General features: G+C 38.3%; 1 protein-coding gene across 11 annotated transcripts in view; it reads right to left on the minus strand.

The window, feature by feature from the left end:
* Positions 1 to 22,489, minus strand: part of pum2 (pumilio RNA-binding family member 2) — a 59,406-nt gene that overhangs the window by 14,615 nt on the left and 22,302 nt on the right. For 3 of the 11 annotated variants that reach the window (XM_079583541.1, XM_079583546.1, XM_079583540.1), the window contains exons 5-18: positions 20,989 to 21,176; positions 16,739 to 16,911; positions 14,588 to 14,879; positions 14,070 to 14,163; positions 9,346 to 9,450; positions 9,104 to 9,240; positions 7,404 to 7,512; positions 6,654 to 6,794; positions 6,204 to 6,503; positions 4,044 to 4,061; positions 3,558 to 3,788; positions 2,896 to 3,163; positions 2,408 to 2,537; positions 1,091 to 1,225 (exon numbers count right to left, since the gene is read on the minus strand). In XM_079583541.1, coding sequence (XP_079439667.1) covers positions 1,091 to 1,225; positions 2,408 to 2,537; positions 2,896 to 3,163; positions 3,558 to 3,788; positions 4,044 to 4,061; positions 6,204 to 6,503; positions 6,654 to 6,794; positions 7,404 to 7,512; positions 9,104 to 9,240; positions 9,346 to 9,450; positions 14,070 to 14,163; positions 14,588 to 14,879; positions 16,739 to 16,911; positions 20,989 to 21,176 — 2,321 coding nt within the window. The remainder of the gene's footprint in view (positions 1 to 1,090; positions 1,226 to 2,407; positions 2,538 to 2,895; positions 3,164 to 3,557; positions 3,789 to 4,043; positions 4,062 to 6,203; positions 6,504 to 6,653; positions 6,795 to 7,403; positions 7,513 to 9,103; positions 9,241 to 9,345; positions 9,451 to 14,069; positions 14,164 to 14,587; positions 14,880 to 16,738; positions 16,912 to 20,988; positions 21,177 to 22,489) is intronic. The other 8 variants (XM_079583549.1, XM_079583543.1, XM_079583547.1 and 5 more) reach the window with 5 other exon arrangements.

The following is a 22,489-nucleotide window of genomic DNA, read 5'->3' on the forward strand; positions in this document are numbered from 1 at the left end:
CTACCACCATTTCTAGCCATCAAGATCATTGTCAACACAAGCTGTTGTCTTGACCAAAAATGTATGCAGCTCTTGATTGAAATAACATAACATTTATTTCAGTCACTTAACATTTATTTCAATCAATAGGTGCATACATTTTTATACAGATGCATTCAGATGCTCAGAGTGAGTTTGAAAAACTCGTGACTCTTAAATTATTGGATGTAAATACCGTATTGTTCTGAATATAAGACAACCCTGAATATAAGAAGTCAGAGGGCAAGTGCTAATCCATTACACCGTATCAAAGCCGCCGCTTTGAGGATATTCACAGTTAAGTACGTCAGTACGTAGCCGAAATAAGAAATAATGGGCCTTGATGGTATTGCCTTCAGCTCTTTGGCGATTTCCAGTGCCTTCAGCTGGATGACGGCTCTGGTATGAGCAGCGGCAACCCCTCATTTCTTTTTTCGGCTACTTACTGACAAACTTGCCTGTCAGTTTCTTTGAAGCGGCTGCTTTTAGGACCATGGTAAGCTTTTCTTTGACTGTTAGCATTTTTAAGACTGTCTTTTTAGGTTCACCGTCTTCTAACTTTACACTCTGACACACCGCATTTCTTGGCTGCTTAATGAGAGTTGTTTGAGGAGTCCGCAGCATTTATCAGTCCTTGGGGGGGACGGGGGGGGACACTCGTTTTACACCTATTTGGCACTCCCTATTGTTGTGGGTGTATTAATGCCATGTAAAAGTCTATACCCCGAAAATAACACAAACCCATTTTTTCAGACGTATTTTCAAGACAAAACATTGTCTTATATTCGGAACACTACAGTAAGTCAGCTGGCCCTGATCAATTAGAATGATTATTCTTAAAATTAGCTGCAGATTTTATAGCTGCTCCTTTGACATATTTTTAATTAGTTTTAGTTACTTTTAGTTAGTTTAAATGAAATTCCAAAGATCTGGGCCATTATTAAAAGGAAGAGATCTCACAAAAATGGCCGATTTCTAAACTTTGCATTCTGTCAAAGGTTTTTGAAACTCTTGTCGACTTTTTTGAATGAACTTAATGTGTAAAGTGTAAAGTAAACAAAAGGCAACTTACAATTACCTGCTGGTCGGAGGAGATGGATTCCAGAGCTTTCTGGATCACACGACAACCGTACATCTGCAGAGCCAGTGGCAACACATGGCCACGGATACGAGTCGCCAGAGCCAATTTCTGATCTGCACTGCCGAACTGCAGCAGAAAAAAAAAAAAACACACGTTAAATTTAGATTTCATTCACGATACCTCATTGACACTTTCAGAAGCATAATAACGATTGTTTTGTTTTTTTAGATTGATATTTTATATATTAGGGCTGTCAACATTAATTGGGGTTAGTGGTCACACCCCAAATGTTGGGGTTGGCGTTTTTTTCTTATTTTTAATATCAAAGATAAAATAAATATTTTTATATTTAGCCACTATGGCCTACATGGTCTGTTTTTATTTTTTCTATTACAGTTTGTTACCTTGTAATGCTACGGTTTTAAAATAGGGAAATTATTTTGACTGCACTGCTCAGTCACTTGCAAAATAGAAAAAAAAAAAAACATGAAAAGAAAAGAATCGTGATAAAATCATGAATAGTAATTTTCCTTTAAAAAAAAAAAGGTATATTTTTATATGGTATAATTTTTTTTTTGTGCTATATTGCCCACCCCTAAAAGAGGCTATAATGTTACAATGCCATGTAAAAAAAAGGCTTTAAAAAAAAAGGGTTCTTTCTTTTTTTTGAAAGAAGTACATGAGCACCTGTGACAAAATGAATTGGGGAAGTCCACAATATATAATATATACCATGTATGTGTGCTCTCGACACACATTAATGGATCTGTGTAGGCACTAGGCAGATAATGCAGTCAGGTCAAGGCAGTTAGTTTAGGTTATTTTATTTTATTTTAGGCATGTTCAGTATCGCAACTTGACGTCTATAATGTAAAACAAGCTCTAAAAAGGTCTTTCAAACAAACTCTTTGCTGTTGCACTGTACACATACTGATAACTGAATTCCAAAAAGTTTTTTGTAATCTCTTTTTCTTGTGTGCTTTGGTGTGCATAAATGTATGAATTATAGGGACATATTATTTTAGTTGGTTATTAGGTGTCCTTTTTGAGTTTCCAAGTGTCCTTTTTTGGAAAGACTTGCATAAAACACAGTTTTGTGAGAACCATCCTTTAATCTGATAGTTTACTTTTTTATATATAGAAATAGACATAACAAATGATGACGAAATAAACACGTTAAGATAAATGTTGAATACTTAATTTCATAGATAAGTATGCAATAATCATGATTAAAATGTTTATTTATAGACAGCCCTTAAATATAAATTTAATTCAATTTCTGAGCAAAACATTTTTACATTTAATTACCTCAAAGAATTTCTGTATAACATAGTTCCCAAAGACATCAGTCATGAGTTGGTAAGCAGCCTGTAAGATCTCCCCAAACACCATTTGCCTCTCTGCAGGAGTTGCACGCTCCAACTTCTGCTGAATAAACCTGGACATTGAGAAAAAGATTAATGAAAAAGAACATTAAGCACAAAGACGTGTGAGAAAAAAATTATGTATTATAGTTGCATGCAAGCGGGTTTTTTGTTGTTGCATTGTTTCAAGACATGCATGATCAAAAAATATAGTGTCAAAAGCTGTGTACAAAGAATCTTTTCTATCTGGTATTACGAGAAATGCTAAAAATACATTTAACACGCAGATATAGAAACAGATGGCAGACATGTGATTTGTGCAAGACCAACATACGCATGCATTAGTTAGTAATAGCATTTAATAGCACTAATGCATTTACTAAAACATTACTGTAAAACTATAAAAAATAAAATAAAAAAAGGAGTGGGAACCTGGATCCGTGCTGGTCTTGTGAGAACTCCACCATGTGTCCAGGCAGGTCTCGCAGTTGCAGGTTGGGAAAGCGGTTATTCCGGAAGTCCTCGAGTAAGCGGCTCCGTCCTGAAGGCATGACATCTGAGCGGCTGTAGCGGGCTCGTGGAGGGGGAAAGAGCTGACTGCTAGAGCTGAAAAGACTGGAGGTACTGCCCGAGCTCCTGTATTTGGCTTCTGCTCCCGGAGCAGCAGAAATATAACGGCCGCTGCCATTGGGCAGACCACCTGTGAAGAGCAGGAGAGAGAGAGAGGAAAACAGGATTTTGAGTTTTTTCTTCACTTGTATATGTGGAGTGATTGTGTAGCTCACTCAAGACGAATAAGTTCACAATTAAAAAAATTGAGACATGAACACCAAGTTACATCTTTGTTTGTTCATACACCAAACTTAAAGAATGGGGTGTAATTAAGGGCAAAAAACTCCACAAACAAACATACTAAGCTCAGAGACCTGTCAGAGGGCTGAGAGCATTTTTTCAAAGCTTTTGAAATGGACCAGAGGCCATTTGAGTTTGGTTGGGTTGCTTGGTGTGAAAAGTGTTTTGCAATGCAATCCAATCCAACCAAACCTGGAAACAAACCCTGATTTGGATCAATCGTTTGAACCAAAAGATCATACCCAGATGGAGGCTGGATGAGGACCCGTGGGAGGAGGGCAGAGAGGGTGGAGGTGTCAGAGGTGAGTGGCCAGGTGTTAGTCCAATAGGGCTGGGGGAGGAGGAGTATCCTAGGCTGTTGTAGAAAGACTGGCCAATGGGAGTCAGGCTGCTACCACCACCACGCTTATACAGGTCAGAGCTGGCCAAAAGGGAGTCCCGACGGGTTGCGCTGCTGCTAGTGGAACTTGACACTGCAGGAGTACAAGAGTGGGAAGGACAAAGAAGAGAACAAGACAAGCATGTGACATCACCATTGCAGCAAGCTAGCTTGGAATATGGAAGAGCTTACATTCAAGCAGATGTAAACATTCATATTACTCTGAATTTGTCGGGAGAAATTATGACAAGAATACTGTTGTCAAATGTAAGCATTACATTAATCTGGCATTACATTGCTTGCCCATCCACATCCCTTTTATCCTGAATCCGATATAAATTATACCCACCTATTATCGCACATCTTTCTAGAAAACAAAACAACACAAAACATTTTCTTAGTATGTACGGAACAGAACGCAGAAGTGAAGTGGAACTTCAAAAGCAGGGGTGTCAAACTTATTTTCAGCTTGGGCCACATTAACTTATGTGTACCCTCAAATAGAACTTAACATCTACTAGAGTTTACTGGACCACATGCATCCAAAGAATTTAACAATATATATTTTGCAAAAACAGCATCAAAGCATTTCATTCTGGTTATTTTGGGGAGGATTTATTTATTTAACAAACATTCATTTTGTGCTGCAGATCATTTTATGTTATTTGTGTTACGAGTTATTTACTACAGGCCTTGCCAAAATTGCACATGTACATTTTTTTCAATTGTTTAAATTTCATATTTTTAACCAACTAGATAGTGAAATTTGATAATGCAATTTTTATATATGTGCAAGTAAATGTATTTTGTGATTTATTGATTTGAATGAACTTTTTTAATGATCATGCTAGTTGATAAGATATAGTAGGGAATGTGAGCAAACATGTTTGTGTAAAAGCAATGCAGTCAGAGCCTGTTTGATTTACAAAACATAAATTTGTTTACTTCTGTTAGTGGCCAATCAACTAGGAGAATAGAGTAAACAGTTACCTTACATGATGTGATTGACATGAGTAAAAGTTTTTTATTTTTATATTGTCGCTTCAAAAGACATCACTGTGTATTTTAACAAACTAGAAATGTTTTACTAGTACTTGCATGTATTTAAATATCTGAAACCTAAAATAAACATTAAATTGTCTAAAATACTGATGCACATCATCATGTGAAAATACACATGACAAGTGCTGAGAAAAGTCTGTCGCCAGCCAGAACACGAAGGGAGATTTGAATTTAACCAATACAAACTGAATGTTCTTACTGCACCGATGTGATACGTGTGAAGGGTTAATGTTCACAAAAAAAGCACTACAAACTGATTGATTTGAAAAATGTACTTGCACAGTCAGGCAACATGAAATAAGGTGCAGTGTTTCCCCTAGAAATTTTTCCAGCAGCGGTGCTGTTACGTGCTGGAAGTTGTTACCAAGCTGCGAGCGGGGGGCATGGACCTCCGTAAGATTTTTTTTTTAAATAATCCAAAAAAAGTTTTGTGGATAGAAATGGAAATTTGTATCCTATTTATAACTACCTATTAGTGTTGTCGTGGTACCAAAATTTTAGTATTTGGTACCAATACCAGTGAAAATCCACAGTTCTCAGTACTAATGCTTAATTTAGATTAAATTTACATATATTAAAGTGTATATCACGGTTACAAAGATGGAAACTGTAGTATTAAAAACACTTTACAATATGATTCCATTTGTTAGATAAAATTACCTAACAATAACAATTAAAGGGTCCGATACTGTGCTCATGTAGGCTAAGTTACTCGTAAAACTACCCTGATAAAACCGCACCCGAGTCCACTTTAGGGGCCGATCACATATTGCGTTTTCACAAATTCGTTATTTCAATTGTAGGCATGAAGATGAAGATTATCATAGTAAGCAGCCGGTGCTAGAACTTGGTAACCTGATGGCGAGATGAAAATGCGTGAATATGCCGTGGCGAGATGAAAACATCTCATCTCAACAGGTCATGTGACAAAAACCAACCAATCGATCAGTTTCGTCCTTTTCGTAACAACATCGAAAGCTCGGCCGAAAAGCTGATCATAGCTGTACGGGGTGGCTTTTTATTTCTCATCTCCATAAATAGATCTAGTAGTAGCAGCGCCGCCGGTTGCCATGTCTCAGTGTTTTTAGGTGTGTAAGTGAATGAAGTGAATGTCGTGATATTATCATGGATATTACTGATCATGTGAAGATTTTGCAGCGCCGCTGCTGAATACATTGCAGGGGAAACACTGAGGTGGAAATATGAAGAAATCATATATATGAAGGAATCATATATCAATTATAATGAAATTATCTCAAAGGCCACATGAAATGAGATTTTGGATGGTGGGCCTCGAGTTTGACACGTGGTATAATGCCTACAGCAGCAGATGTCTATTTGAACAGCATTCTAAATCAAAATAGAACCTAATAAAGGGTTGATTTGAGACTTTTTTCACAGGCAGCCACTTAATCACTACTGCACACAACAAAATAGTGAAACAGACCTGAGGAGCCAAAGGCACCAAGGGCAGAGCCTAGCCCAACACCCAGAGATCCACCAGTGCTGCCGAAACCCAGAGATGTGCTAGGTGGAGGTGCCGCGCTTGTATGGGAGAACAGCGAGCTGCTCTGGGAGCTGGGCGCCACTGAGCCAGACCCATAGAAGGAGCTGGACTGCAGACCGCTGGAGGGGGGAGGTGGCTGCTGCTGCGGCTGAGGCTGCTGGGGTTGTTGGCAGCCCATGGACCGGTACAGACCGTTAGCAGGACCAGACATGCTGTTACCAGAGCCTGACGCATTGGCAGCTAGACAGAGGACAGAAAGAACAACAAGTAAGTCAAAGTAGATTAGTTTGGTCAGTTGAAAAAAAAAGACACTGAAAATCTTTTTAGGAATTATTTTAAATAGTCTGTTTAAAGAGTAGGTATTATATATATAAAAAAAGGCATATTCACCAGCTTGTGCGGCTGCTGGGTTGATAAGGAGAGGGGTTTGGACCAGTCGGACAGGTCCACCCAGGCCAGTGCGAGCTCCAGGACCCATTACCAGAGCTCCAGTCTGATCATAGTAAGCAGCCGGTGCTAGAACTTGGTAACCTGATGTTAAAACATAACAGACTGAAATTGGGTCTGAATCAATTATAGTTCATGAAATTCACAGAAATATAATTTTGTCATCATGACATGATATTTTGGAGAATCATTTTTATTATAATCGAATGCCTTGAAGTAGGGCTGTAAACGATTAACCGATTTCTATTGAAAAACTTTTTCTTTTGAAAATAGGAAGAAAGTCCTTTCGCTAATAGACTGTCTAATAGATTTATAATTTATGCCATGCAGCGATTTTCACTTGACTGTGCTGCACGCATCAGAAGATTATAACAGAGTCAGCTGACTTTCATGGAGGAATTTGCAGCTTTAGCCACAAAAACTACAATTCTTGTTCGTTAAAAACTAAAACTTGACTAAACAAAAACCGGACAAGGTAGACTAAATATGATAAAAACTAAAATGTACATTTGAGACAGGACTAAGACTACATTTAAAAATGTCTGACAAAAGTAACACTACTGGGAGCTGAGTTGCTGGAACTGTTAACAGCACACAAGTTAACATAAATGAAGCATAGCAATGATATAAAGATTACCCAATCTTAAGATACCTGCATGAGTAAAAGGAAGAGGAGGTCAGAGCATGACTCACCTGGCATACCTGCAAAGGCCAGGGCTGGGTTTGCAGCAAGGGACTCCTGCTGACTCTGTTGGCTCTGGCCAGGGGTCAAAGGTCGCTGATTGGTCCCCGCACGCATCACCTGGATGGGGGGAGAGTTGCAAAATAGTCTTAAGTAAACCACTAGCCTCTAAAGCAAATTGCTACTAATTGCTACTAATCACAGTCAATAACATTAGTCTTAATTGAAATGCTGTGCATGGGATCAGAAATCAGAACAAAAGCTCATTAAACTATTCATTGAGTTAAGCAAAGATGCCGTATAGCAATAAACTATAACATGTAAACAATGCTAAGGTCACAGCATTCAATATTTGAGGAGCTCTTTGGTCTAAATCTTGTTACTAAAGCTTGTTAAATAAATTTTGCTGGTTCAATACTAGTTCAGCATAGTGGCATAATGCTGATTATCAAAGAAAATAACTGACTTATTCTTCAGTTGTTTTAAAAAAAAGAAACAATCATAGTAACACAACAGTATCAGGATTAAGCTTTGGAAGGTTGAGGCAAAATAAAATAACTTTTGGTTTTCACTTTTCAGTATGAACCAGTTTTTTCTGAAACTTTCACAAGGAACCACTTTTCACATTTCAAATGGAACCAAAACGTCTATGCATGTCACATGAGAGTAAAACTCCTCTCACTGAGGATAAACGGGTGCACTCTGACCACACACACACAAATTATGATTTTTTTAAAGAATCAAATTAAATGGTGAAATGCTCATGAAGTGACTGATAGTAGCTCTGCAGATGAAGTTTGTGTGTCCATACCCTGATAAAGTAAGTGAGGTGGCAGACACTGAATCAAATGCATTTTCTGTGATCGGATAGCTATCCGATTGTGAAAAGACCAGCTGTAAATGCCCTACGAAACGCATTTGAGACGGATTTAAATCAGATCGCTTAAACCACTTCAGGAGGTGGTCTGGGCCGCATTCCAGACGAAACTGGACAAGTGTAAAAGCATCTGGTTGTTGAAACCACTTATGTATGCCATGTAGCCAGATATGACGGCGCTACTGCTGTACGAATCGCCGCAGATGAGCAGCTGAGAATCTCTTCAAACCAACGTGCAAACTATCGCAAATCAAAGTGAAGGTATGTCGCAGACGCTTAACACACAATAATCTTCATTAAAAGTAAATGAAACAAAATGATCTTACCAGTGCTGTTGTCACTTTTATTGTGGTCTTTGATTTTGAAATTAGCTGATGATCAATAAAATGCAGCTTATATCTGTTGCTTTCGGAGACGTGAACTCATTTAAATCTGCATATAGCACGGGAATTGAAGATCGGATTTATATCCGTTTTGCAAAAAACACATTTATGTGACCAGGTGTAAATGGAATCGTTTTTATGAATCAGATAGCTATCCGGTCAGTAAAAAACATCAAGTGACCAGGTGTAAATAGCCCCTAAGTGATGCAAGTACAGATCCGCTATGGTTTTTACCTTTGGTGAAATGTTATACAACAGTGTGTATTTTAATATTTAAAATAACCCTGTGTGCTTCCACTGCACGTGCCTTACTGTATACAGTAAAGAAAATAAAAATTCAACTTTTTTTTTAACGATGTTAATCAACATTATGCCACAAGTGTTGTTGATAGCCTTGGTTCAGTACAAGTTAGCTTGATGAACAAGGCTTATATGTTGATATTTCATTAACCTGTTGTCCTGGTCCCTGATTGGATGCCTGCTGGTTGGCAGAATGACTGGCGGCAGCTGCAGTCTGTTGTTGAAAGAGGTTGGCTGGATACACGCCCCACGGGACTCCATAGTACTGAGGAGGGACTACAGCCGGACCTGTAGGAATAAATGATAAGCTGCAGACTGAGGACTCTCCATATTTAAGATCCCAGGATTGTCTATGCTATGATTGATATTTATAAAGTGTGTACATGCGTATACCAGCAAGTGATGCGGCTGCTGCCAATCCTGCAGCGGTGTAGGGGTCTGTTCCAGGAGGGCCAGCATTGATGATGTAAGGGTTTGGCACAAACGCAGGTGCAAGACCTACCGGGGAAAAAACCCCAGAGCATTAGATTCAAAACAACACAGGACAGATTAATTTGGAGACTACCTGTAACACCCCAAAATACACATGCACAATACAATTAAACCACTAAACACACTCATTCTGTTTGCAAAAATAAAATAAAAATTAGCAGGATACTAAAGGTCAAAAGCATTTTGGTGTTTCGTGCGATATTTAAAATGCGTCATTCCGTTCATAGAACGCTCCATATTAAAGTTTTTTTTTTTTTTTTTTTGCAAAGCCAATCTAGCGCTCCATAAACCACAGTCTGATCACGGACTCCATGAGCCAATAATCAGAGTTGTTCCCTGCAGCTTAGTTTCTAGATGTAGAAACTAGAATGTTTTGCCAGACTAGACAAAAGCGAAGTAAACTCTGCGAGAGAGACCGAGTGTATCTGCGCACGAGCGATAGTGCGCGAGAGAGACCGAGTGTGTCTGCGCGCGAGCAATAGTGCGCGAGAGACTTCAAATAACAATGACTCTGAATTTTATTCACTGACATCGGGATCCCGCTTACATGGCTACCTACCAAATAAATCAATAATTTGACAAAATATTGATTTAAAAAGGAGTTTATTGATTTTAAAACGATTGTACTGCTTCCGTTGAAGAACACCGTGTCCATGGCAACGCTCTGTTTTTCATGGCAACGGTGTGTTATCAAGAAATAACAGACAGCATTCTACATTAGAATTTAACCAAGCCATATGTAATAATAGGTAATAATAATTATAACAGAAGATAATATATCTAGTCTATGCTAACATTAATTATAAATACAATGTATATAAAATATAAATACAATATAAAATAATAAATTATTTTTATTTATTCTTTAAGGAGATGCACTGAATTTTGGTGAATAAGAGGACCTATTTTATTTCAGGGCTCTCAAGTCTCACGCATTGGGCGTGAGACACACGCATTTCAACCCCTGCACACGCTCACACGCCACACCTTGTATTTCTCACGCTGAGGAGTGAGGGATAACTTATCCCGCTATACAATTAATGGATGAGGCGCAGGCAAACGGTGGGAAGTTCTCTGCCGAGTTCATAGCATCTGTCTCGAGTTATACAGAGTTAAATGCCAGCTACCAGCCAATCAGAAATTAGAATTTGTTGTTTCTGGGTAAATTGCGTGTTCCTGCTCCAAGCACGTTCGTTACTAGGCAACACACGCAGTCGCGCACATACGGAGTGGAAGTTGGAAGAGCAAGATCTGATGAATGCAGTTTGCGATAGGAACCTTTTAATTTAAAACATTTTTTTTTGGGATGATTCCTGGACGAAATATCTTGCCTGTGATCAAACACAGTGAGCGCACAGTATAGCCAAATTCATGCTAAATTATTTTTGATGCAGTCAAAATTCTCCAACTGCTTAATTTAAATTGGTCATCGGATGCAAAATTCACTTTTATAAGGTGTTTGCATATAAATGTGTCTTTGCAGTGTGTGGAAACAACCACCATACAATGAAAAAATCCATTCACTTTTTTTTAATCCTCAAAAAGCCAAAAAGTTGTTGCTCATTATCATTTAAAGAGACATGCACCGAAACGAGTCGCTGTGAACAGAGCTGTTTTTGAGGAGGAAAAATATGGGATCAAATTCCCGCCAAATACATAGCGTCACGTATAAAAAAATAATAAGCGTGAATCAAAAATGTAAAAACACATGTAAAAATATATTGCATAAACTGAAAAGAAAAATGCAAAATGATCAGAATAGCAAACAACGTGGTCACGGATCAAAATATAATAAGCGTGAATCAAGAAATAACAAGCATGAATAAAAACTTTAAACATTAAAAGTTATTTTGCACAAAACTTAAACTTATGGTCATGCTTTCTTAAAAAGTATGTTTTCCTTGGTTTTATTACTGTGTACTTTGTGCTTTCTTGCATTTTCTGCTCATATTTTACTCTTTTGTACGCTTGTGCTGTTTTTCTCTTCGCTCATCTTTCTATGTTCTGCGCTTGCTTTCCCAAATGTTGCAGTTCGAGTTTCATGTAAATTAGGGCGGGCTTAAGTGTCACCATTGGTCCACTAGTTCTAGATTGACAGCTACTCCTCTAGCCAATCAATCGAAGAGGGGAGTTGACATCACACCAATGCGACTCGTGGCTACTGATGCTTATGTAGGAGTACAAGCGGTTTATGTTTGTACAATTTCTTCAATTCCATTATAATATACTAAAATGTTATTTTTCTAATACTTTTATATACTGTTCAATTTCTTATTTGTGCTTTGTTATGTGCATTTATTAAATTAATTTTTTTCGCTTGGCATACCAGCGTGATTAAGTCACCGCACACTTCAGTGGGTGGTGCGCGCCCGTGATGCACTATATTCTGAGTAAATATAACAACAAAGAAGCACTGCTTCCATGGGAAGACGGCTAAAGCTATCTGAACTCTGGACATAAATAATTAAATTCATCTTTTTTGAGATACATGAGAATGTTAATGTGCACACTTGTAATTGGTGTTAAACAATATTACTTGGCTCATGATGTCAATATGCTAAGGCTGCTGTAAGTAAAACATCCTGCAGTTATGAAACATTACAATTCGTTGCAAAAACTAAAACGGCCATTGTCTGAAGACTTTAGGACTTTGACCTGTCACCGCTACGCATTGCCTACCTTTTTTTATTAACCTCGCCGAATTTGACCAGATTATTGAAAATGATTGTGTTACAGAGAAGATACAGAAACCAGTTGAATTTAATACAGTGATTTATTACAAACGTATTGTGTTTACTTACATGGCTACATAATTGCATATTACTTTAGGATTAATGTTTTAAATATAGCTTACAATTTGAATACAGCAACATCTCCATCAGCGATAGGTAACGTTGTTTCTAGAGTGCCGCTGCATGTCCTGCAGTTAGCGTCAACTCCGATTAAAAACCTCACCTGTCTTAAATATCCTACAGACGATGATAGGCTGGTTCAGGTGTGTTTGATTAGGGTTGGAGGAGCTAAACTCTGCACCCAGGACTGACATTACCCATCCTTGTTATTGATTAAATATGAAAGTAAAACGGCCAGTAGATGGTGGCAAGTTACTGCTCGGAAAAGATCGACGCTCGCGGTGCCAGGTCCAGTGCATTAGAGGTGAAAGATGGATCATCACACAGGCATAACTGTAACAGGTCGTCGTTAGGATGATGAAGTTAATGATACCATATTGCCAGGTATACGTATATACCGGCAACAGGTTGAGTTGCAGGCACACATGCAGTTTAAAGGTGTCCTGCCACAGACATTTTTTTGCCAACTGAGTTGATGCTGGTCGTCTTCTCCTGTATAACAAGTAAGCATCAGTAGCCACGAGACGCATTGGTGTGACGTCAACTCCCCTCTTCGATTGATTGGCTAGAGGAGTAGCTGTCAATCTAGAACTAGTGGAGCAATGGTGACGCTTAAGCCCGCCCTAATTTACATGAAACTCGAACTGCAACATGTGGGAAAGCAAGCGCAGAACATAGAAAGAAGAGCGAAGAGAAAAACAGCACAAGCGTACAAAAGAGTAAAATATGAGCAGAAAATCAAGAAAGCACAAAGTACACAGTAATAAAACCAAGGAAAACATACTTTTTAAGAAAGCATGACCATAAGTTTAAGTTTTGTGCAAAATAACTTTTAATGTTTAAAGTTTTTATTCATGCTTGTTATTTCTTGATTCACGCTTATTATATTTTGATCCGTGACCACGTTGTTTGCTATTCTGATCATTTAGCATTTTTTTTTCAGTTTATGCAATATATTTTTTACATGTGTTTTTACATTTTTGATTCACGCTTATTATTTTTTATACGTGACCGCTATATATTTGGCGGGAATTTGATCCCATAGAAAAAGGGTGTTTTACACAACCATTGAGGAATTTTAACCAAAGTAACTTATGTTACAAACTTTACATGAAGAACCCAAAGAATCATACCAATTTGTGGAAAATGGGCATCCGATGACCCCTTTAAAGGTGACCGGTTTGAGCAGATTTGGCAGACTGTTCGATTGCCAAAATGGTTTTAATTTCCATTTGTGCTGGTCAATTATGAACAATTGGCAAAATTGAACTGCTAGCAAAAATTGAAGCAAATTTGGTGGTGCTGAGGGCCGCTGCTGCAAATATTTGGGTGGCTCCTCCCCTAACAGATCTCACTCCAAACTTTTGATCAAACTTGAGAGCCCTGTTATTTTGATGCAAATATTTGTACATTAGCAGAAAATGTAGCACAATATGGATGTGAAAGCAGTTATAATTAGCCTATGTGACAATAAAATTTGTTTTGGTTCAAATCAACAAATAATCGTGATAATTAATCGTGATCTTAATATTGATCAAAATAATCGTGATTATAATTTTGGCCATAATCGTGCAGCCCTAGGTGAGATACCTAACCCCAGGCATAGCTACTCCAGCCACTTTATTTCCCCCAGCCATTAGAAATAAAATTAAGCTAAAAATACCATCTTTATGAATTCTACGTTCCAAAAACATGTATGATCAGCACCGTGTGGTGGAAAAGGGATAAGGGAGTATCTGTATGAAAGTAAATGTCAGTGAGAGGTTATGTTACCGAGGTGTTGCTGTTGGGCTGCAGCAAGGGCGTACTGTTGCTGCTGTGCTGCAGTCAGCTGCTGAACTGTGAGATGACCAGATCTCTGGAACAACTAAAAAAAAACAAGAACAAGTTATTACATCTTCTGATTAACACATTTTTTTCTACCAGAAACCAGAAATACTCCAAATTCACAATACCGTTCATGTTTGGGATCAGTTAATCAAAAAAACAGATGTCAGTATATCAGATATGTGCATTAAGTGACAGCAGCCTAATATACTTGCAGCCGTTTGTATGAATGTCAAATCAAACAAATGACATTTAAAAAAAAAAAAACTATTTCATTACTACAAGTTACACCTTCAGTACTTTGTTCAACTGTTTGTACCGTAATTTGCTTAGTTTTTTTTGTAATAATTTTTTTTGGTTAAAAATGACAATCACGTGAAATAAATTGTTCTCGTCAAAATAAAACTGCTCATACTTTAAAATATGATTTTTGTCATCACCCAGCGCTAATTGAGTAGCAGTACCTGCTGTTGGGAGTTGTAGTCAAACAGGTTGACTGGAGCACCAGATGAGTCGACCTGGATCTGATTTCCAGCATAGTCAAATTGGAGTGACTCCATGCCCACCTGCTGCTCCATGCCGCCCATGCTCTGGGCTTCCTGGCTCTGGAAGTCCTCGGTGGGGGGTTTGTTTGTGACGTTGGGTGGCTGCAGAGCATGCGGGTGGTGCTGCACCATCATTTCCAGACCGGCCTGACTGGGGCCCAGTCGCTCAACTGCCTCTGTGGGGGATGCCTGACGACTGCCTGGGGTGGGGCTGAAGGAAATCGGTTTTAAATCAAAGTATACTTACTTCATATATAGACAATGAAGCAAAGACATTGTTGCAGGGTCACTAATCACTGCCCTATTGAAGGCCATTAAAGTTTTTCAAATCTCAGTTATTATTCGTTTACAGTTTTCAATATCAGTTTAACAGATAAATTCCGGTCCTTGATTCTGAATGGCTGAGCCGCGTTTGAAGCCGTTGTAAATTACTCAACAAACATACACTTGTAACCGCATTACATTAGTATTACAGCGCAACTGCCGTTTGTGATTATTAGTTGCTGCATGTGTTGCTTGGCAACCTCTTTAGAACTACATTTTTTGGCTGAGGAATAAATGTGTTAAAGTTATATTTTTTGTTGCTGGTGTTTATTTTATGAATAAAATAAATAGTAAAATGAATATTTTTATGAAGTATAGGTCCTTGCACCCTGAGTCTGAAATTTTCATATGCGTTTTTTATGGTATTCTTGATTCGGCGGCTCTGAATTGTCAAAACACCATTCAAACTGCTTGCTACGGATGCGAAAAACGCAGAAAATCGAACCCCATCCAAATATTTTTATGGCAGACGAAAGATTCGGAGGCAGTGTGCAAGCGTGATTGACAAAATGTGAGGTTGTATTTATTTTTTAACGTGCAAAAATTTCAGACGCGAATTTCGGACTGTGTGCAACTGCAAGGACCTTAACCGTTTTGTAAAAGCAATACCGGTAAGCCCCTTGAAACTGTGATTAATAGTGAATTTCGAACAGCTAAGGGGGTTTTCTAAATTCACTGTAAATCACCGCTTTGCAGGGCTTATTGCTTTATAATAAGGCGTATATAGTTTTGTTTTCGATTTCAAGGAGAAGCATACATTTGTATGCCACTAACATTGGTCAGATAGTTAATACCATCCCCAACCTCACGTCATTAGTTAAGACAATCTTGCTGTTTCAGAGTGCTCCTGCTTTCATAGATCCAATGTTGACACATTTTGGGATAATTAACCTATGAATGGCATATTAAGCCGAGATAAGATTATTTTTAAAACAAAAAAAAATTACACATTTAGATTTCGGACTGTTTTGCATTATATCACAAATTGTTCCATCATTGGCTATGATGCCGATCAGAAATGTAATTATACACAACATTTGAAGCTTTAAAGGGAGATTTTGCATTGTCAGCCACACGCACAAAACCAGTCATTTTATTACTTCTTGGCAAAGTGTGTGCTATAAATGTGCCACTCTTTTTGTGCTTTATTTAGCACAAAATTATAGCTACCACAACTCTGACATCTCTGGGGGCTTTTATGATTCAGCAACATTAAAGGGTTAGTTCACACAAAAAATAAAATTCTGTCACCATTTACTCACCCACATGTTGTTCTAAACCTGTATGCGTTTCTTTCTTCTGTTGAACTAAGAAATAAGATATTTTGAAGAATGTTGGTAACCTGACAGTTGACTGTAACCATTGACTTATTCCGTCAACTGTCAGGTTACAAACATTCTTCAAAATATCTTATTTTGTGTTCAACAGAAGAAACAAACTCATACATGTTTGGAACAACAAAGGGCGAGTATATTATGACAGATCTGATGGCAGATTTTTGGATGAACATCCCTTTGGATCCACAATGGCCTAGTGTCAGCCTTAATAGCAAGTAAAAAAACAGATTGGTCACTTTACGCGTCTGTCAGGGCTAAGCATGTATTTTAAAAAAATAACTTAGTGCAAACATTTTCTTCCCCCCCCCCCTGTTTTAAATATACTTAACATTAAAAAAAATATATATATATTTTTTTTTAAATACAGTTGCCAATTAAAACTGTTTGGAAAAGAACTAGAGAATCATACTTGAAGTCTTTACAGTCACGGTCCATCCCGTTCAGCAATCCTCTGGCATTTGCTATTGAGGCATCCCCTTCATCTCCAACTTTCATTTCAGGACTTTTGTCTTCCTCAAATGGTGAAGCCTTTTCTTTTGAATCACTCTTTTCCCTGCCATCTGGATCTGCATCTGCTCCACCCTGGAATCAAGTCAAGTCAAGTCACCATTTATGTAGCGCTTTTAACAATACAGATTGTTTCAAAGCAGCTTTATAGTTATAATAGGAAATTAAAGTAACAGTGATTGTTTTGGCTTAACAGCAGCTCTAGAATAAAGTTGTTGTCCAGCTAAAGTTAGTTTTGATTGATTCACTTCCATCGCAACGATCATTAGTTAACTTAGGGACCGCTAACACGACACCATTCTAACAGAAAACCCCTAATGTGATCCGGCCGCTCATTTGCACAAATCAGTGCCTGGTGGCTCGAGAACGCAAACCATGAAATAGGTTCCAAGGTACAAGCCTTGAAAAATGTATAATACAGAATTTATCACTTCAGCATAGCCACGTGAACCGGAATTATCCCAACAACGATTCATCTGTACAGAGGTAAAGGGAAGGGAGGGAGGCCTTCACAGGGGAGAGACTAGTTGACACTTCAGGACTGCGTTGTCGTCGTGTCCAGCGCGCAGATCCGGCGGACTGTCTGACCGTTAAAAGTTAAACAGGGATTCTTGAGAGAATGAAGCCAATTTACTTTAGGTTGTGTATGAATCATTAAGTCATCTTAATCTAGTATAATGAATTTGTCGACGCTTGCAGGTTCATCAGAAAAGAAGCTTATCTGATGACTGAGCAACATTTCTAAAGGCTGAAAAGAAATTTGACATGTATGCATCTTTACTGCTTAAAGCTTTCATTAAAATCAAAACCTATATAATGAAAGGGACAGTTTACCCAAAAATGAAAATTCTGCCATCAGGTCATTTCAAACCTGCATTACTTCTTTTTTGTCAATTGCCACCTAAACATATCTTCTTTTGTATTCAACAAACTAAAGAAATGCATACAGGTTTAGAACCACATGAGTGAGAAAATTACAAAGTTAAATTTTTTGGGGAACTAACTGTTTAATGCATGTTATTGGTCTTATTGTCAACAATGTATCAATGTACACAATTTTTAGTCTTTAATCAAAATGTCATAACTTGGTAAGCCAGTACGTATCATTGCAGGCAAGACTGTAAACCAGATGGTCTGATGTTCTGAGAACATAGGCCTAATGTCTCAAATCCTGACATTACATGCGTACCGGTAATAATAATCAAAATCTACAAATTCTCCTTTTCTCTGAAGGGCATTTGTTTGTAAACAGTAGTGCTAGGAGGTAAACCGATTCATCCAGTATACTGGTTTCAATTTCGCAAACGATATACATTTCTCAAATACCGCCACAACATCGGAGCGTAACTGAAACAATTGCTGTATCTATTAAATGGCCACAATGAATGCTATGTAGAGTGTATTGAGAGGGGACTTCTATTAACTGCATACCCTTCTTATTAATGGTTATAACTCATACTTTTTTTTAAACACAACAATAAATAACCCACAAAACTAACTACCGTATCTTTAATATTGCAAATACCACGTAGAGCCATATGATTTCTGATATGCAGAAAGCGAACAACGTTGCTCTACATCAGATGGCAAACAAAATGAAAGCATAACGAAACTGCGCTACTCATTTATGCTTCACAGACTGTTTATCAGTCAGAATAATAGACAACGTAGTGCACCTTTACTACACAGTGCTGGGAGATCCAGTAAAGAAATCCATTGAATTCGCCACAGAATTAATAACATCGCTGCAAGGTCTAGTGAGAAGCATTCAGATTCGGCGTGGAGTTCTCTGTTATAAACCATGGATATCAGATCAAACAGTGCTGACGTGGAAAACAGGAGAAACATCGTGCCATGAATAAAGTTATAGAAAACTTCAAATCAGTCTTCTCAAAATTATAGAAGTCCACAAATCAGCAACATTCGATTGAATGTAGTAACACTGACCATTTCAACCACACTACCATTGTAAAAAACACTTACAAGTACTATACATCTTTATTCAGCACTTCAAAACTGTATTATTATTAATATTATTATCATATTTAAATGTTATTTTTAATGCGATGACCAAAACATTATTTGTTCATTCTTAAAAGATTGTCCACATTAAAGCTAGAGTAGGTAATGTTGGAGAGCTAGCCAGATTTGAAAGTGGCACCTCTTCTAAGCTCCGCCCCCTCCTGTCAGTGCTCCGTCCAAAGCTACGCCCCCCCACAAACATGAACGCGCATCCACATTTGGAGTCAGCTGCATGTACCTACCAGTGATGCGCGGGTTGATCCAAAATGAGCGGGTGCCTGCGCCCGCGGTTACGAGTCATCCAAAAATATTTTTAATGATATTCGGGTCGCGGTCGGTCGGGTCGTTTACCTTTGTAATTTATATAGTACTAGACACAATGTTCTATGAAATACATAGGTCTACACTTTATTGTCTGAATGCGCGAGGATGACGCACGAGCAGTCTGCAGATGAAAGTGGGAAATCCTTATTTACCTTTTGAATGTTGAGCGCGTTATTAACTTTTGAATAAAAGCTGACGTGGACAAAATGCCCGATTTCCCAACGCGTTGAACTGAGCAATGCCATTGTGCCATTTTAATAGGCTACTTTTAAACGCATATAGCTCAGTAATGTCAGTTTTATGTAGCCTATTTGCTGAGAGGGGGCGGGATTTTTGTTGGGAAAGTCGGGTGGAGAGACGCACACTTCGATTAGACTGGATAAACACATGCAGCATCTTAATTGTTAAGAAAATGAAACGAAATAAATGAATAAATCAAGCCTTTATTACAAAACACTAGGCTATATCATACAGCATTCTGAAAAATGCGCACCCCTAGTTCCTCCGTCTATGGCCCATGACGCGATGAGCATTTACTATAGCTACTTTAAAAAACGCGGGTCGGGTACAATATTTTCTTTCTTTTTTTTGCGGTCCGAGTTGCGGGCGGGTTAGTTGAAAACGTCGGTCGGGTGCGGCCGGGTTGTTTATACATTGACCCGCGCATCACTGCTGTGCACGCAGTGGTGCTCGGGCACGAGACATGAAGGCATCTGATTGGTTCTTTACATTCGCACCGAATGGCAGTGATTGGTCAGAGTTTTTACTGTCCTGCAGCTGCTACAGAGGTCAGATTTGTTTCATTCCTTTTTCTGAACACATAATGTATTGACTACTATCAGAATGGAAGGACCATTTCACCCAGTATAATACAAAATGTTTCTGAACAGGATTACCAACCCTACCTTTAATAAAACTAAAAGTTAAGATGTAGGAAAACTGACACTCATTTAAAAATTTAAAAAACATTAAATTACCATTGTAATCAGTAGGTGGCAGCAGATAAGCGCTTATTGGCTTATTAGCTATTTCCATTCCCTGATATCTATTTTTTTTTTACTCTTTTTGCTTTTGAATTTATATTAAGACATTATGAATGATAATAATTGAAGTTTAATTTTATTAACACCTCAACTCAAGCTCAGTACTTTATGGTCAGCCAAATACTTGCTACCAAATACTTTCTGTAGAACTTACGGTAGTGGCTCCGGTGCGGCTGCCCTCAAATATTAGTCTGGAGCCCTTTGAACTTAAAATAAAAACTGCAAATAGTAATTTCTGTAAGTTAAATCTATTTATTACTAAGGCATTTATCAGCAATACAGTGAAAATAGGAATAACGGCGTTGCAGGTTTAAGGTGTATTCCGACATTTTTTGCTTGGGCTCCTAAAAATTCAGTAAGGCGCTACAGTCCTCCTAGTAAAAAAAAGTTAGTGTGGAGCCCTCATAATAATACTACAGTTTATTACAACTGTACACTGCAACATACAGTGATACAGATTTTACCCAGCACTACTAAATAGAAGCCAAGTCAACAAAGATGTCCCAGACGTCCACTCGTGGTGGGGGGAGAGTGGCGGTGAACAGTTACTTATTCATTTCAGTTGGGAAAAAGGACATTTCCAATCCGTTTTATTTTTTAATAAAACAAAAATTCTAAACTGCATGAATTCAATCGTGTTTCTTTTAGATATCCCTTTCAAAAAATCTATTCTGATTTTAGATCACATATGCTGAAAAAACTAATTGTATAGATTTATGTATTAAGATACCCAAAGAGTATAATAAAATAATCATGGACTCACATAGCCTCCGTTTCTGTAGCGACCTTCCATCTTTTCTCCAGGAGAAGAGCTGAGGACATACTCCACCATACTCACACCCAGACCACCCCCCTCTGAGCGTGGGGACAGCACTGAGCTCGCTTCTCCGTTCCCGTTGTAGCCCTGGCCTGGTCGCCTTTGCACCATAATAGGCTGAGACACAGAATGATCTAGACACAGCAGAGGAAAAAGAATACCAATGGCGTTATAATGACGAAAATGACAACTAGAGCACACATAAAACATTTAACCACGCATTAAGAAAACCATGATAATACTACCATAAAATGCAATAACCAACAACCTCTTGAGTAGGCAATACAGAGAATCTTTCCCCTTTCATTGTATTCAACTGGAAAAATATGCTTTAATGCATAAAGCTGATCTAATCAACTAGATTTTTTTCTGGGTTTCAAAGTCCACATCAAACGGAGTTATTTTCTCCCAAAAGATAGAACCAATTGTCTTATTTCCTGCACATACATAGGATAGTAACAAAGGTTGAGGTCTCAAGCTCAAATTGATATGATAAAACTGATGCCATCATGTATAAGTGCAGAGGAAGCCCCCGGAGCTGAAATTCAGCATTTCAAATTTAGTTTCCGACACACACTGTAAATGGTAGACCAAATCACAACAGACTGGGCCATCTGACCAATCAGAGCAGAGCAGGCTCTCAGAAAGAAGGGGTTTAGAGAGACCGAATCCTCGATCAAACCATTTCAGACAGTCTGTCCCTGTTTACACCTGGCATTAAGATGCGTTTTGGTCGATCGGATCACAAGTGGACAACGCTAAATACAGGTGTAAACGGAGTCTAAAATGTTTTGAGCTTGTCCACTTTCGACCACTTCCAGAGGTAGTCAAAAACGCATTCGACCGGATTGCTTATGTTAGACACTAATGTGATCGAATATATTTAAATTTTTTCCCAAATTCTGCTTTATTTTTCTGAATTCCATTGCTAACCGATTAGAAATCGATTCTAACCGTGCATCCGCTAGCTGAGTGCAACAGCAGAACATGTTTGTCTCACCAGCACAATATTGATGAACTTGCTCTATGTTTCCGCCGCTATCAAGTGATTAACAGTGCAGGTGGCTTGATCCACTCAAATTTGACACACAATTCTGTTAAACACTCGTATCATATGGGATCATTAAAGTCCCACTCCGATCATATTTTGAGCTATTTTTAAACATTCCCAGTGGTCTTTAAATTATGATTATGCCATTTTTAGCCAAAATCTCAAAACCTGTGCTGTTTTCTGGGACTTCGCTTCAGCAGAGCGGCAGTAGCTCATTAGCAATTCGCCTCTGCGTTGTGGGCGGAGCCATTGGCACGGAGACGACCCTCCCTCTCCCCGTTGCTGAGAGCTCTGATCACCGATCATTATTTCACTCAGAGACGTCGCGGTAAAAAACAGCTCGACTTCGCCTCGATATTTCATCCCTCCCACAGTGATCAATAAGGACATATTTAG

The sequence above is a fragment of the Phoxinus phoxinus genome, assembly GCF_949152265.1.
Source record: "Phoxinus phoxinus genome assembly, chromosome: 16".
NCBI lineage: Eukaryota > Metazoa > Chordata > Actinopteri > Cypriniformes > Leuciscidae > Phoxinus > Phoxinus phoxinus.